We start from the raw sequence: 18447 nt of genomic DNA on the forward strand, positions 1-18447 counted from the left end.
ATAAATAATTATGGTTAGATCTAGATTTATATCTTACGAGATAACTCAAAACTCTGCATTTTTTTAAGAAGTAGGCCTAAATGGTTTTAGACAGCATTCTTCTTAAAAGCTAAGATTTTAGTGACGTCTAAGACTCTTGGAGCTCTATAACCACGGAAGCTCGCCTTCGTGCTGCCTGTCTCAGCTTCTGTCTGGAAAAGAACCAAGCAGATGTAGATTTTTATTCCCTATTACTGATGGCTTATTATCAGAAGATGCTCGAGCTAGAAGCGAGGTCGAAGGCGGAGCCCACCAGGGAAACTCCTCCATATTCATTATCTGTAACACATCAGCCGTGGAAGTGTCCGCAATAAAAACTGCACATTGAAGAACCATGTGTGGACAGTGACATTTTTTTTTTTTTTGTGGACTATCAATCCTGCCAGTGGTATGGAATCGGTCGTTATGCACCTCAAGTGGCCCCCAAAGGGGCTCTGTTTTGCTTCCCTATATTGGCTTAATCGTTTCCTTTAGTGACCGGTTCTACCAGAGCGCCACGTTGAGGCTATTGCCTGAGGTTTAGTTAGATAAAAAGCTTATCAACGGAAGGGCCGGACTTAAGCCCCACGCTTTCATAGGCCACATGCTAAATCTAAGTTAAAACTATTAAATTAAGCATTATAACTTATATATAACAGAGTGTGGAAGAAATATATATGTATGTAAACACTTTTTTACAAGACAGACAGACAGAGTTGATAAGTTGAGAGTTTTTAAAATAAGAATAATTGTCTCCATCCTTCAGATTCATGGAAGATCGATGATCATGAGAGTTAAATACAAGTAAAACCATTCGATACAAATCATCCTAAATATATTCCAGAACATTTTTCCTCACTTCAAACTTTACATGACTTGAGTGGGGATGGACTAGCTCTGGATTAAAATTCCAACAATCAACTTTTGTGATCACTCATGTAATTAAGTTTGTAATAGATCTAGTCCAGTGGTTTCCAAACTTTTTTGTCTTGTAGACCTCTTGTCATGTTTTCTGTCTTTCGGTAGACCCCCTGCTTAACTTGTAGGCTATTGCTTTTTTTTTTTTTTTTTTTTTGCAATTTTTTAAAAACTAATTTATAATTTTAGTGAGTTGAAGAGTAAAAATGTAATTTAAACTACATATTAAGTATTAAATAATAACTCATTTCGATTGATAAAATTCAAATTTAAACCAATTAATTTAACAAGTAATATGAATTGCTGGAATCATCAAACACACTGGAAATGTTTTTTACCCCCAGGCTTATTATCTGTTCCTACGGGTGTTATGTTTCATATATTCTTTGAAGATAACATTCAAACATTAAATATTTATTATTTAATTTGCCGAAGGCGAGTAACTGGCGCCTTAGCCAGTAGGCTTCAAGCAGGAAGGGCTCATTAGTCACCTGGCAGAAGGAAAACTACATTCAAAACTCTGTTGCCCTGCAACTGTACCCAAACATGGAAAAGCTTTCGTGGGTCAACCCTGGAGAAAAATCAGGAGCTGGCTACCCTTAGGCAGTTGGCAGCACACAGCGCTACACCCTGTCATAGACTGTGACGCCGCTGATCCCAAACTGTATATTTGTCGTTTGCAAAGAATTACATAAGAAGAAGGTTTTAACTTGATAACTCATGCCACCGATGTGCCCTTGAACTGTAGTGTTGCTTAAAGAAATTCTTTTAATAATATCAGATGTAGGTTTGTGTAAAACAGTTATTACATTACAACGGCTGGTAAAATTAGCGTTTGACCCTTAGTGTTTTCCATATTTTGTGATAAGTAAAGAGATATTTCAAAACATCATCCTCTTTATATGATGTCAAGAGAGATTTTGTGGGTCTAGTCAGAACTTTATCTTTGAGTGTTCTAAAGTTCTTGAAATCTGTATCTATTTGGTTAGAGTAGCATTTTGTCAGATGGTCCTCCAGAGTAATTGGTTTCGTATTATTATTTTTAAAAAAATCAAAACGCTGGACAGTCTACATTTCTTTTTGTTAAACATCTGTTAGGCTATATGTAGACAAAATAAAGCTTTTTAAATGAGTATTGAGATTAAATACAATAATTCTTTGGTTTGATGTGCAGGATAAATATTTAAAAGATTTAACTAAGATACAAATCATATATTAGTGTATAAAATAGTTACATTAATGGAATGTAAAAATTAAAGTCACGACCTGCTTAAATGAAATCTATTATCGTAGACCCCCTTGGACAGCTCATAGACCCCCAATTTATCTTTTTACTTTCATAGACCCCTTGGAAGTCTTCGTAGACCCATGCGGGTTTATAAAGACCGCTTTGGGAATCACTGATCTAGACCAACCAACAACAATAAATCTAAGCGATGAAAAATATTTGTACTAATTAATTTTTTGTTTAGCGCTATTTCATTCTGTTAGTTTTCTCAATACGCTATGATCCTATCACGTATCTCGACCAGTTGGGAAAAATTGGGGGGTTGGCTATGGTGGGGGGGGGGGAGAAAGAAGGGGTTATCTGGGTAAATTTTTTTTTTAACGTAGTCGTATTTTAAAAGCAGTTATAAAAAAAACGACATGGATTCGAACACTGACTCAAAGTCTCCTCAAGCCGACAATCTAACCACTCTGTTAGTGAGGTGTGTATAAAAAAAAAAGAATAAAGCATATTGTTTTGTTTAAAGTCTTTCCCTTGTTCGAGATACCAAAACAAAATAATTAATAACAATAGTTAATAAAACTAATTGTTGTCCTTTTTTTAATCGATTCGTTTTTGTTTTTTTTTTTTGTCAGGAAAAAGAAATAATTGAGCGAAATTTCAGCTTGATCCGAGATAGGGTGTGGGAGATATAACGTGTAACAACTTTTTACCAGACAGACAGACAGACAGACAGGGTTGATATAAGCTTTGCGAAATATCTATTTATTGCTCCTTACACAACAGATACATTGTACATTTATTCATCCTCATTATCATCTGTACCATGGATTCTGTGACAGCTCTTGAAACCGAATCTCTCCCCCCCTTTTTTCCGATTAACAATTGTTGTTTAGCTGACCGGTCCATTCTTTTAACTCTTACTCTCCTAACAGACGATACCAGCGTTGATTCCACCAAAATGTGGTAAATAATTACGGAGAGAAAGAGTTAAGTTGTCCAGACCACTTTTCTTTGGATGATCCTTTCTTAATGTTTCTTCCACTATACCAGAAAGATGACATTCAGATCAAGATTGGTAGTTAATGTAAGCATACGCTTACCAGGTTCCGTATGGTTGTCATTACCGGAAGTGGTAATGAATCTAAGCACTCCAGTACCTATAAAATGCTTCCAATAGCATGCGTCTCAAACAGCTCTTGACAACTCCTGAAATTCATGTATTTCTATTAAACATATGTAGAGAAAAGTTTAGTTAGAGAACCTGTTGGTTCATGCAGGCGTTAGTGCTATTTTTAACCTGTTTCAACTCAAAAGTGTTATAACATTTTTTGTCGCAACTTACTTTTAGTCCTACATTTAGAGATAGACAGAAAAAATACACCAAACACATTTTTCATTCATTCATTTTTATAAAATAAGTAATAAGATATTTCATGTTTGGTATATGTGTGTTTGTTATTTCTGAATGTTTAGCATACATAATTTTGTCCCTAAATAAGAGTCTACAAGAAATGGAGTTTAGAATTACGCTTAATCAAATACAGAGCATGACGTGTGTTACACAGAGTTGAGTGAAGCTGGTGTTGAAACTTTAAAGTCATGTTACTGATTTATTCTGAGAGGATTTGAAATCTGGAATAAAGAATTTGACAATTTAAAGACATTGGAAACGAACAATAAGAATTAATAAACATTTTGCAAACATTTCAAATGAAATAATAATAATAATAGTTAATTTTATATAGCGCAGTCAGCCAAAATAAGGTAGCAATGTAGCGACAACAACATAGCAACATAATTTCTAATTACAATTTAAAGTTCCATATAGTGGTTAAAGATTTTCAATAAAAAAAATTTTCTCGAATCCTGCTAGATTATTTATTATACCCTATGTTTGTAGCGGGGGCGGGGCTTCCGAACCTGGGGTCCTGGGTTCGAATCTCAGTGAAGGCTTGCATTTTGAAATTCGGGACTTTTAGTGCGTTCCTGAGTCTATCCAACTCAAGTAAAGGCGGTGGGTCGTTGTGCTGACCACATGACACCATGCTTGCTGGCCAAAGAAACAGATGACGCCCTATAGATCACATGGTCTGAAAGGAACTTTTGTTTGTAACATAATCAATGCACAATATAAGCTACTAGTCGACCCACGGCGTAGCATACGCCGCTATTTTGCAAGTCTGGCCTTAACCACTGCAACCTACGCGACCGCATTGGGCCCCGCATTTTCATAGAACCCGCGCTAATTCTAGGCGTAAATTATTAAATTAAACTATTTTATAACTTATAACAGATTTCCCGCGGCCTACTGATTTACTAGGAGCTCCAGGAAATTTCATAAAATTGCAAAATATACGTAGATAAATTGAAACATTTGGTAAGTCTTGCTATTGAGCGTGATCTATGTAGGAAATTAAATTTTTATGATGTACCGTATGACTTTGCTACACGCAAGGCTCATAAAGTAATTCTGTACGTAGTAAGGAATGAATAAAATGCAAAGAGGAATTTATTTTCTATTACAAACTATTAATTTCCACCTATTATCCGTATCCCTACCCAAACTTAGGCCCGTGAAATCCGTTTCGCATATGGCCCCAAAATGGTTAAGTCCGGCCCTGCTATTTAGTGACGGGTGAATACTACTTGTCCCCCCCCCCTTTTTTTTCGTTGTTAAAATTACGTGGGGGTAACTCTAGTCCGACTTGTATAAATAAAAGAGTGATCTTTTTTTTACTTCTTGGTGTCCAGACTATTGAACCATGAAGAGAATTATCGATAGATAGATAGATAGATAGATAGATAGATAGATAGATAGATAGATAGATAGATAGATAGACAGATAGACAGACAGACAGACAGACAGACAAACAGACAGACAGATAGACAAACAGACAGACAGACAGATAGATAGATAGATAGATAGATAGATAGATAGATAGATAGATAGATAGATAGATAGATAGATAGATAGACAGACAGACAGACAGACAGATTGACTGACAGACTGACAGACTGACAGATAGATAGATAGATAGATAGATAGATAGAAAGATAGATAGAAAGACAGACAGACAGAAAGACAGACAGACAGACAGACAGACAGATAGATAGATAGATAGATAGATAGATAGATAGATAGATAGATAGACAGACAGACAGACAGACAGACAGACGGATAGATAGACAGACAGACAGATAGATAGATAGATAGATAGATAGATAGATAGATAGATAGATAGACAGACAGACAGACAGACAGATAGATAGATAGATAGATAGATAGATAGATAGATAGATAGATAGATAGATAGATAGATAGATAGATAGATAGATAGATACTTATAATTTTAACATTAATAAAGACTAAACAGTATGTACATAAACCACAAAATGTAAACAGGTGTACTGGAGTATTCATCTTTCACCTTAAGCTGTGCAAGAAAATAAGAGAGCATTACATTTTCTTATATGATACAATAGATTGAAACTGATTCAAATCAGAATATCTTTTCTTTTCAACTGTGAATTCAAAACTAAATCTAATGTATTATAGACATTAGCGTAGCTAAGAATTTGCCATTATCTGGGACTCCTGCATTTTGTGTAATATTTAATATAAAAAAACACTCATTTGGGGCACATCTCAAGTGGGGGCCAGTGGGGATTTTCAACCTATCCCACTCCCTCCCCACCTAGCTACGCCTCTGCTTGTAGACCAGTGATAGTTGTATCCTTTTCTTTAGTAATTTCGTAAAAATGTTCACTTTTAAAGTGCTTCTACGCTGATTAATGCAAATGAAATAAAAGAGAGGAAAAGATTATTATTTGACTGAGGCCCATAAATTCTATTTGAAGTAGTCTATAGAGTCTATAGAGTTTCACATATACCTCTAGATCTCTCTAGGACTAGCTTTGAGCGAATGAACTATTGTGAAAAGTCACTTTGAGAACTATGATATTAAATAGTCAAGCTTGACATTATTGTTATTGTAATTGTAGACTTAGTTTTTAATTATTATTTTTTGTGTGTTCTTTGTAAGAATTTGTCCTCTTTTCGACCTCTTTTGTGCTTGTGTTTGTCCGGTTACCCTTTTCATAGAGGACGGTCATCACGTGCTTGTCCTGACCTCTAACAGTTTAAAACTTAGAATCGCTTATACCAAAATGAACTGATGCCCTTAAGTATTATTGCATGAAATACACAAAGCTAAAATAAAACATATAATTTTGATATAAAAATTAAAATTATGCCAATCACTTGGTCGGTAAAAGTGAGTCTTAAAACACAAAAAATAACTCGCTAGCTTTTGATAGTCAATTTGAGGGATACATCTTTTGTCGTATTCGAAGTGCAAGCAAATAAACAATTTGCTCTGATTTAACTCTGGTAGGTGCCACACAATTTTAGAGGTTGTAAAAACGTAAATAGCAAGCTGAATCAGTTTAATATTGTTGTAATCCTGCCTTGCACCAGTGCTTGAGGTGCGCCCTAGTGAACGTAAACAGGAAGACACTAGAATGGAGAGAAGAACAGTGCATCAGGGATTGTGAAGAGTCAACTTTTGTGCTGCCTGAAGGTTGTAGTAGGGACTGTCGTTGGTCCACATTCGGGTTAAGTAGCAAAGGGCTGGTAAACTTAGTAATAAGACTCTGAGGAAGCTGAAGGATGTTGTGTGTTTGTCCTAGTGAATAAACACAACTATTTTTTCCTGTTAAACTGTGTTGAGTTGCATGCCTTTTCGTTTAGTGCCTACCCTAGAGTTGCAACAATATACATAACTTATATTCAAAAGTAAAAGGGTTAACTTACATAACTTATATTCAAAAGTAAAAGGGTTAACTTACCTTCACTTTGTCTTAGAGCCTAATTAGGGAAAGAAGAAGAATGTTTTATAATTCATTTTACAATGTCATTTGCAGGTATGGGAAATTTAAATCAGAACTACAAGTTTAAAAAAAAATCAATTCCTACTTGATAAAGCTCTACAAAGATGGTATGTTCAATTCTAGTTTGGTGATAGTTCTGTAGGTCTACAAGACGGTGGGCAAAATATTCCTGACCGTCAATTTCTTTAATTAACTCTTTAATACATGCGGGAAGACCCGCGGTCGTACGTATGTGTATGGCTGCCAGGTCTTGCGGTTTATGCGTTGGACTGTCGATCGGACTTATCGATGGTTCCGGGTTCAAATCCTGCCATCTCCCATCCCCCGTCGTCCTGCGGATTTGGACTAGAAAGTAAACTATCTTCAACTCTGAGGAAACATCCGAAACATGTAGAACAAAACAACAGATATAGATTGTCTAGCATGGGCGTAGCCAAGGGGGTGGTTGGGGTTCAACCCCCCCCCGAAATGAAATCCACCCCCCCCCCCCGAAGGGGGGAGTCGGAATTTAGTGACTGATTTTTTGCTTTGATTTTGTTTATTTTAGTTGAGATTTTAATACTAAACCATCACTTGCCCCAGCAAAACCAAAGGGGTTTTGAGTTTAAAACCCCCTACCAGGGGGGGTTCGAGTTTAAAACCCCTACCAAAGGGGTTCGAGTTTGAGGATAAAAAATACATCTTCAGTGTAAGAAAAAAAATGCAAATTACGCACTCAAAATGTTATGAGCGTTGCCAAAAGGGGTTTTGAGTTTAAACCCCCATTCAGAGGGGTTTGATGCTAAAAATACCTCTTCAATATAAAAAAAAAAGCAAATTACACACTAAAATTATTTGAGCGTAGCCAATCCAATCGGGGGTTTTAAGTTTAAGCCCCTCTTCTACTGATGGCTTTTTTTTTAAGTTTAAACCCCCTCCAGATGGTTTTGAGTTTAAGATCCCCCTAAAGAGCATTTTGAAGTGGAAAATCCCCAACAGATGATTTTGACGATAAAACTTCTCTTTTCGATATAAAATCTAAAGCAAACTACAGTCACTTAATTCCAAGAGCGTATTCAAGAAAGGTTACACATTTTTACCAGTTGCTGGGCTCCATTAATAAACTGCAATGAATAGTCATCTGCCGAAATTGAAAAACACTAAATGTGTCTCAACAAAGATGGCTAAGACAGATTTTAGGAGTCAGTTATAGAGATCGGGTCTAAATCAAGGAAATCCTATGCCGAACTGGGAGTCGACCCCTTAGTAAGATTGTGCGAGAGCGACGCATGAGGTTTGCTGGACATGTTCTCCGACAAAATGAATTGCGCATAAGAAGAGTTGCAATGATATCCTAGTACAATTTAGCGCCACACTTTCATGGAGGTCTTCAGAGCAGTTGGGAAGAGGCTTCAGACATTGCCAGTGACAGATTTTTGTGGAAACATCTTGCCGCCAAATACGCCGGGAGGGTCTCAGTCAGTAAGAATAGCAGATTAGGTTTTTGAAATAGCTGGATAATACACTGTAGATACCTCAGAATATGCATTAGCTTTCAATACAGGAAATAGTGCATGGCTATGCCCCGCGCTCGTAGAACTCCCGGCGCTCCCCAGACCCCCTTGCTAGCAAGCACGGGGAGTTTACAATTTTTTCACTAACTCCAGAAAGTACCTATTTTAGAGTAGAAAGAATGAAGGGTCAGACGCCACTCATTCATGGAGGTCCTCATGGCGGGTGGGATGAGGCTTAAGACATTACCAGTGACAGATTTTTATGGAAACAGCTTGACGTCAAATGCTCCGAACGGCGCGGGAGGATCAGTAAGAATGGCACATTAGGTTTTTGAAATAAAACTTTTTAATAGTAGGAAAATGCAGTGTAGATACCTCAAAATACGCATTTTTTTGGCTTTCAATACCAGAAATAGCTCCTAGCGCTCCTCCAGACCCCCTTGCTAGTAATGGTGGGGAATCTACAATTTTATGGAAACAACTTAACAGCAAATGCGCCGAACGGCGCGGGAGGGTGTAAGTCAGTAAGAATAGCACATTAGGTTTTTGAAATAGAACTTTTTAATAGCAGGAAAATGCACTGTAGATACCTCAGAATATGCATTTTGTTGGTTTTCAATATCAGAAATAGTGCTTGGCTTCGCCCCGCGCTGGGGAACTCATAGCGCTCCCCTAGACCCCCTTGCTAGTAATAGCGGGGAATCTACAATTTTTCCACTAACTCATGGAAGAACCTATTCTAGGGCACAATAAACGTCTTCCGAAAGAATGAAGGGTCAGAATGTAATAAAGATTATGTACACACACACACACATAAATACATATAATTTTTTTTCCGCGGGGGGGGGGGGGGGTCTAGGGGGGAGAGAAAAAAATCCCCCCAAACCCCCCCCCCCCCCCGAAAAAAAATCCTGGCTACGCCCATGTTGTCTAGAGACCATGAGACCAATTATTAAAATGATATTTGACAAACCAGAGTTTCCCCTGCGTGTATCAATTAGTTTTGATGAGTCAAGTACTTAAATTTGAAATAGATCAATAAAAAAAAAGCATTTATACAAATAGAAAAAAAAAGACTAACGATCAAAATTCGAAATCATGGCTCAAGCCTTCTCAGGCTTCTCAATCCAACACGGTAACCACTATGCTAGTGGAGAGCTTATGAACATAGAAGATTGTAAAGTTATCTATTGTCTCTAGAGTCTCGTCCTAGCTTTCATAAACATTAAGACACATAAGACAATGTATAAATGGGGAAAAATTCAGCAATACCACCACTTCAGTCAAGTAAAAATTATTTTTCTTGTTTGAGATACCAAACAAAATAATTAATTACCAATAATTAATTAACTAATTGGTTAATTTTTATTGATTCTTGTGTTGTTAGGTAAAAGAAATAATTGTGCGAAATTTCTGCTTGATCCGAGATTGGGTGTGGGAGAAATAACGTGTGCAAACTTTCGAACAGACGGACAGACTGAGTTGTTATAAGTTTTGTAAAAACACATTTATTTACAATGTGCCAGCATCTGATCAGCGCCCTGAAGCTGCATGTCGATCTGTGCCTTAATGTCCTCCTGGTTACAGTTGGCCCTCACGTCTACTAAACAGGTTCTCATCTCTCTTAGAGACCTGAAGAAAAGAGAAAACTAGATCTACAAGTATTAAAAACAAGATGGATTAGTCAAAACTAAGTTTAGTTTTTTAAAAAAAGCTTCGTTCTAGTACAAGATTGAAAAATTTCGGCCTCATTCAGTCGTGGAATGACTTTGGATTATCTCATTAGCTATATGGCCGGAATATTTTCGTACACACAGTATAGTCTCCTGTTTGAGGGGAGGTATCCCTAGAGAAAATCGAGTTTTAGGTCTAGGATATCGATTTTTAACTAATTATATAATTAGGCCTAAGTAGATCAATCATTTTTCATTACATTACAATCATTTTTATTGCTTAAATCTGTGTCTAAAACATGTTTTATTAATGTTTTTGTAAGTGCTATGAGACAAAATCTTAATAAAATTTATACTTTAAACTCATTTTTCTCAAAATGTTAGTTTTTGCATATGCCATTATGCCTTACTAGGAATTTCTCCTAAACTACTTGATAGATTTTAATGAAATTTGAAACACTTCTTAAGGACATCATTTACTTTACTCGTACAATGATTTTTTTTCAATATTTTATTTACTTTAAAAAAAAGTATTTTTTATTAATATTTATCCTGATTTTTAGGCCTAAAAAATACTAAAACGTCAAAAATTTGTAAAAAATTTAACATACTTAAATCATTAATTATGACATTGCACCAATTTAGAGGATCCCTTTTTCTTATCTTTTAATTCAATTTCATGTATTTCTGATCAATAGTTTTTACAAAATTCAGAGTTTTAATTTGTATACAATAAAAGATATGGCCTCCGTTACCATGGCAACCATCATTCATAAAACTTTTTTTTAGCATTATTTATTTTAGAATATCATTATATGTTACGATAACAAATTTCAAAGGCCTAGCTTTAGAAATAACAAAAATTAGATTTTCAGGGATACCTCCCCTTGAGTATCGTCACATGTCAGCAGAGGTTTAAATAAAGAATCTTTTTCTCCAAGCTGGGTAGGCAGTCTAGACTCTAGGCTAACGAGACCCTTGTTATAGAAAGGGGGGGGGGGTGACGGCGGGGAAAGGTTAGCGATTGGTTGTGAATGATGCAAGTTAAGCGGCAATGTCATCAGCGGTACGATAGACGACTCCAGATTGCCATACGAAAAGACGAGTCTTTGTATTGAGTTAGATTTTTTTTTTCCAAAAAAAAAGTTTATATTCATATTAATTCTACTACATTTATTTCATTTCATCTCAATATAAATGTGTCTAAATTGTAATTAGTTGTAAAGGTGACACCGTCGGTTAATATCTACATTAGCTCAGGGACGTAGGAAGAAAGAATATGAACATCTCAAATACACATTATTACACACTGATGATGAAATGGTTAAATCAGAAACTCTTTTAAAACTAGAAGAATTAAACAAGTATACTTATAGGGGTGCTGAGATTAGGTGTAAAAATTACTTAAGTAATGAAGGTCCTAGTAAACTATTCCTATCGTTTGAACAGAATGTACAATCAAGTAAAATAATAAACAACATCATAGATAGTGAGGGGAATAAAGTAGATAATTATGAAGATATTAAGAATATATTTACAAAACACTTCACTACTATATACAGTGAAGAGCCAGTATCTACTGATGCTCAAGATAATTTTCAAAAATTTTGCAAGCAGCTGGACAAGACAGATGAAGATCTTTTAGGGAGTGCATTTACGCTAGACGAACTCAGGACTGCCCTAGACTTGACTAAGAACAATAAATCACCCGGTCCAGATGGCTTAACCTTTAAACTCTACAAAACCTTTTTCCCCCTGCTAGGTCCTCTCTTACTGCGACTATATAGCGACGCCATTAAACTGGGACGATTTCCTCAAAATTTAAAGAAAGCATACATCACACTTTTACCTAAGAAATCTGAAAATAACACTTCACCTAACGACTATAGGCCAATGTCACTTCTCAACACAGACTATTAACTTCTCACAAAAATGATTTTCCTAAGAATGAAACCACTCATAAACCAACTTATAGGACATGATCAGTACTGTTGTATCCCTGACAGAAACGGCATGACGCATTTTTTTACGGGATTTTATCATGTACAGTAAGGATAAAAACCTCAATGTGTCTCTTTTATCTGTAGATCAAGAAAAAGCCTTTGACCGAGTAAGCCATAGCTTCTTGTTCAAGGTGCTTGAGAAATGTAAAACAAGTTCCCTGTTAATCAGATATATAAAGCTTGTCTATACAAATACAACAAGTAGATTGATAATTAATCATTCTCTCAGTAGGAGTATCCTCATACAAAGGTCTGTCAGACAGGGGTGTCCCTTATCCCCCTTCATGTATATCCTTTGCTTGGAACCCTTCTTGGAATCTGTAAGATCTGACCCCTCTATTATTGGGATAAATATACCGGGTCGTTCCTTTTCCACCATCAAAGTCAAAGCCTATGCGGATGATACAACCTTTTTTCCTTCTTCACAGCAAGATATTGAGAATATAATAAAGAAATTTACACTTTTTGGAGAAGCTAGTAGTTCAAAAATAAATAAAAATAAATCCTCAGTAATGGGACTAGGGAAATGGAAATTCAAAGAGAATTGCGCTTTCAAAATTGTAGATAAAATCAAGATTTGTGGTATTGTCTATACCTGTAATCCTTTGTTCTTTTGTAAAGAACAGTGGGAGAATATTTTTGTCAAAGCCTCAAACTTGATTAAACTTTATCAGCACACAGGTTCTTCAATATTTGGTAGAGCTGTATTGATAAATAGTTTGGTCATTCCAAAGATTGTCTATTTAGCTAACATTACAGAGCCACCTCCTAAATTCATAAACAAGCTGAATAAGTTAATTAGAAGCTTTATATTTAAAAACACTATTAGGAGTATTAAGCACACTACACTCATTCAAAACAAAGAGGATGGGGGGATAAACTTGCAAGATGTTAAAACAAAAATACATTCGCTAAGGCTAAAATTTGTAGGTCATGTAGTTAGAAACCCAACAAACTTTCCCTTGACAATTTACTATTATGTTTTAAGATTAAGTAGTCTTCTTCCAATACACAATGACACTCCTCACTATTTTGGTACAGTCACTCATTGATTTTACAGATCTATTTCAAGAATTTTACCTGGTAATGAACATTTAATACACAACAAAACCAAAGAATCATACACAACACTTAAAAAGCTGTTACATGAAAGCCTAGTGAATAGGATTAAGTGGGGGAGAGTTCTTGGGGTGACAATTCAAGGACACATTCATAAACCTACACAGCAAACATATCACACCAAAAGCTAGAGAGATAAGTTATAGACTTATCTTTGGGATGACCCCTATGGTTAAAAAACGGGCAAATGACCGTGAATGTAAATTATGCCATCTTGAAAATGCTGATAATGAGAAACATATGTATTTGGAATGTCCATTATTCCTTAAAGTTAAAAGTACTGTAAGGGACTTATTAGAAGCTAACTGGCACCTATGTGAATGTTAACTTGTCTATTGTTTTAAACAAGCTGCCAAAACTTAAAAATAAATTGGTACAGAACTTCAACTTGATTATTGTTTCCGAATACAGGAATCTTGTTTGGGCTAGCTGGCTCAAAGCTCTACATAATAATAAAGTGTTTGATCCTAATTACTTAGAATTGACATTTAGGAAAATTATTGATTTTAGGGTAGAGAATTATCTAGTTTGATTTTCATATGCTTGTACAATACTCAGGCAGTATTCCAGAAATGGGGTGTTGGGGGTCAGGGATATTTGATATTGTGTTGATTGTTCTCTAGTAGAGGATCCTTATATAATTTTTCTGTTACTGGTGGTTTCAATAGTTAGGTAGTATGTCTTTGATATTAAATAGTATTTCTATTTCTATTATTATATTTTTAGGTTTATCACCAGGGGCGGACTGGCTATATGGGCAAACGGGCAAATGCCCGGTGGGCCGGTACCAAATGGGCCGGTCTGGTCGCGACCATAGAAAAAAATTTCAATGCAGACAACTTAAAAAAAAAGTGACAGCAGCAAGACACAAAGGCCCGAACACGTTTTCTTTTTTTTTTTTTTTTTTTTTATTCTTATTACAATTAATTTTGTTTGAAATTCAAGAATATAAAAAACAACACTATTCACTGTATCATTATCATTTATCGTGTTATCATTTGCAAAACGTTAGACTGTACGTTCTGCTATGCACGAGCAGCATGGACTGCTTTGATGTCTTCGAGGTTGTGTTTGGCCTACTCGTTTTGCGGGTCGGCATGGGCCTTTGATGGCACTCCTATTTTTGTATTGCTTCTTCCCTCCCCCGTCTTTTAGTGGTTCCAATGAAATGTAACCAAAAAGAGGGGTGAGAGAGGTTAAGTTAGAAAACATTGATATAACGCAACAAAAAAAATATAAAAAAATAGGCGCGACAATTAGCTCTTTAACAATACTTAATAGAAATTAAGTTTATCACATACACACAGCCGCGAAATTGCAAGCCACACAACTTATTCACAGCTCAATATGGGTATAAAACTCTACTTTCTGCGATTTGAAAAGAAAAAGTAAGTTTTTTTGTTTATTTTAAATAACATAGATCTAAAAATACTACACTTGGGGCTTACAAAAAATATTATTTAATTAAAAAAGTAAATCTTGATCTAAATCAATTTTTATACTATTATAATTAATGGCAAACTTATGCTTAGTAACAATAATAAAGCTAGTCTTCGAGTCCGAAGGTTAGTGAGGAATGCAGTATTTCACGTGGCTGTACAGCCCCAGCTGTGACCTACATATTTTGCCACATCCAGTGCAAACATAACCATTGTCCGCAGTTGGTCGATTTAGATTTTCTTTTCGCCGTCTACGTTTGTCTTCGGCAGCAGACTTTCTTTTGGTCTCAAATGTGTATCCCGCGGCCTTCGTGAGTGACCTCCAGCTGTCTTGTTCTGAGGTCGCATGTCAGCCAAGGAAAGTTGACGCCTAAGCTGGTATTTGAAGCGTTTCCTTGGGGCGCCTCTGTTACGTCGACCACCTTTTAGCTCACCAAAAAAGACTGCTTTTGGTATACGTTCGTCTCCCATACGGGATACGTGCCCTACCCAGCGTAACTGTCGGACCAAAAGAAGTCCCTCTATACTGTCCATACCGGCGTTCGCAAGGACATCGCTGTTTGTAGTGCGGTCTTGCCACCGTATGTCCATGATAGAGCGCTAGCATCTTTGGTGGAAACGCTCAAGAAGTCTTAGATGTTTCCTGTATAGTGTCCACGTCTCGGTGCCATACAGAAGGGTTGAGAGAACCACCGCCTGGTAGACACTGATTTTTGTAAGCAGGCGGAGCGATCTGTTCCGCCAAACTCTCGCGAATGACCGTGTCGAAAGCCTTGGTGAGGTCCACAAAGGCAGCGTTTAGGTTTATGTTCTGCTTTTGCATTTTTTCTTGTAATTGTCGCAGAACAAATATCAGATAAGACCTCGTCCACTAAAGAGTGTGTTAGTCGGTCGAGCAACTTAGTATGAAGTCATTAATGATGAAAATTATTACAATAATTACAATAATTTATATAGCGCTGTCACATTCGATATTTAATGAATGGAGATTTATATTTTAAATAATGGGTCATGGTATATTCATTTACAAATCGCGTTTTTGAGAATGTACTAGGAGTAAGCAAGGGCTTTTCATATTAAGTAAGTGCGTCTCTAACCGTTCCGCTTTCTCTTATCTTTAAATGGAATGGGTTGCCTGAGTCAGCCAGGAAAACCAATGATTTAGCATATTTTAAGTCACAGATCAACATACATGACTAGATTGACACATGAAATGCGTAAGACGTAACAATCTTATTTTTTGAAGAAACGTCTGTAATCTATAAGTAATACCAAAAAGCTTCAAACTCATTAGGCTGCTATTGTATTGTTTATAGTTTTCAGACAACATACATGCATAAGTAGAATACGTTATGTAATCCTACGAATGCATACACCCAGTTTTCGGTGCGCTATCAAACTTTATATATTTTGTAGAGAATTAGGCTTACACATATAATATAACACATGGGCGTAGCCGGGAGGGGAGGGTCTTCAAACCATTACTTGCCTCAGACCTCTTTGTCTGAAAGGGAAACTTTACTTACTGCCCCTGTGCAGCCAACTTAAGCAAACTACAGTCACCAAATTTTATGAGCGTAGCCAAAAGGGTTTTTGTGGTTTCCCTTCCCCCTCCAATACAAAAACTAAAGCATTTTTACCATTTTCTACCAGTCGCTAGACTCCATTGAATAGCAGATTTGGTTTTTGAATTTTTTAGCGGAAGAGTAGCAGGCTAATTGTATTGTAGATACCTCAGAATATGCATTTTTAAAGCTTAAAGTAACGGAAATAATGCTTGCGAGCTCCCCCGGACTCCCTAGCTGCCATTTGGCGGTGTGTAGGCCTACTGTCTTTCCACTAATCTTAGGAAGAGCGTATTCTATGGTAGAAAAAAACGTTTGAAAGAATGAAAGATCAGAATGTAATGAAGATTAATTACATATACACACACACTAATATATATATATATATATATATATATATATATATATATATATATATATATATATATATATATATATATATATATATATATATATATATATATTGTTATAAACCTGGTGGTGGCACAGATGTGGCGTGTGTGTAGTCAGCCGACGCAAATCGCCCCAGGCCAGCGCTAGACGAGCGGTCAACCGTGACGAGCTTCTACGGTCAGCCGAGACGAGTGTCAACACGGCGGTTCGGGAAGGATCGACGGCGGTCCGGGAAGGATTGACGTCGTGAACAGAGCTCAGGAGCGTCACGAGAGTTGTAGTCATCTGACCACCTAGAAACGTCGAGCGGCGTTCTGTCCGGTTCGAGAAGGCCAGTAGGGACCCTATATAAGAGCGGAGGTGTCGCAGTCAAGACGGTTCACGGCAGGGGTTCAGAGCCCGGTTCACTACAGTCCGGTCGACTACAGCACAGTTCAGCGGTGTGGTTCTGTACGGAGCATTACGACGGTTCAGTGCGGAGTACTGTCAAGTACAGTTGAGACGGCTGGCGTCTTGATCTTGGTCTGCGATCGAGTCCGACACAACGAGCCTAGTGTGTGAATTCAGTCCTGAACTGTTGAACCCAGTGCAAGCCCGGAACGAGACGGAGAGGCCAGTGCAAGAGTTGATACGGCGGAACGGTGTTATCGGAGAGATATTTGTACAGTGTACGTGTTGCCAATTGTACAGTATTTACAGTATTGGCTGTTATTTATTCAACTATTAAAGTGTTACGTTACTTTGGAGCACTGAGTTGTCAAGTTCTTTAAGTTGGTGGTGTAAGGTGCAGTTTGCAGAGAGCCTGGATAGTGAGATTCGTAACAATATATTGCGGAGTGGGGTAAATATCCCGCCCACACCGAAAATATATGACATGCCATTTGTGGGCCATATGGTAATGCCCGGGCCGATTTTGATACCCAGTCCGCCCCTGTTTATCACTTTTCAATTGTATATGATTTAATACTTGTGAATTATGAGAACTTACAAATAAAAAACTATATTAAAAAAGAAAGCCCTCAAAAGAGGCAAGAGGGCCCAAAAAAGAGGCATAAAAAGCCCAAAAAGAGAGGCAAAGAAAAGAGGCCTAAGGCCCAAGGATTCCTATGATGATAAAACTAAAATTGAATAGAGCAAATTCTGAGGTTTCCAAATTTAGAAAAAAAAAAATTAAGTTTTATCAGTTAAAATATACTACGCATACAGCGGTTTCGCTCATGTGGAGTTTTTTTTTATCTCCCATCGAGCGCCTCCCCAGGTGGCGGATAGGGGAATGCCCTCCAGATATGTTGGGTACCGGGAAATAAAATACCCAGGGTGGACCAAAATCAAACCTGCTGCCTTGCAGGAAGTGGAGGGATCCACAAAGGCTAGGGCACCTTACCCGAAAATAAAGGCAGCTATCCAGAGAGCTGAAAGGGGCAGCCCCCCAGATGGTTATGCACAGGGCTAACAACTCTGTCATATAAAAAAAATACTGTTACGAAAGCTAATACACACAAGAAAACCCGGATAGATCTCAACGGAAAACGACCTAGGCCTGGAAAAGGACATGATTTTTGTTTTGCGACATGGAACGTGCTAAGCCTTTATAGAGCAGGTGCGCTAGCCCAACTTACTGAAGTGTTAAAGAAATATAGGATACCCCTTGTAGCCCTACAGGAAATCAGGTGGAAAGACTCGGACATTCTCAGAACCAAGGAGT

At 37.1% G+C, this 18447-nt stretch overlaps 1 protein-coding gene across 2 annotated transcripts in view; it reads right to left on the reverse strand.

Moving 5' to 3' along the window:
• Window positions 1–3596: 3596 nt before the first annotated feature.
• LOC106061780 (uncharacterized) overlaps window positions 3597–18447 on the reverse strand; it is a 38309-nt gene continuing 23458 nt past the window's right edge. For both annotated transcript variants that reach the window (XM_056043462.1, XM_056043463.1), the window contains 3 exons: window positions 10067–10182; window positions 7016–7034; window positions 3597–3799 (listed from right to left, as the gene is read on the reverse strand). In XM_056043462.1, coding sequence (XP_055899437.1) covers window positions 7018–7034; window positions 10067–10182 — 133 coding nt within the window. In that variant the 3' untranslated portion in view covers window positions 3597–3799; window positions 7016–7017. The remainder of the gene's footprint in view (window positions 3800–7015; window positions 7035–10066; window positions 10183–18447) is intronic.

This window comes from Biomphalaria glabrata, chromosome 10 (assembly GCF_947242115.1).
Source record: "Biomphalaria glabrata chromosome 10, xgBioGlab47.1, whole genome shotgun sequence".
NCBI lineage: Eukaryota > Metazoa > Mollusca > Gastropoda > Planorbidae > Biomphalaria > Biomphalaria glabrata.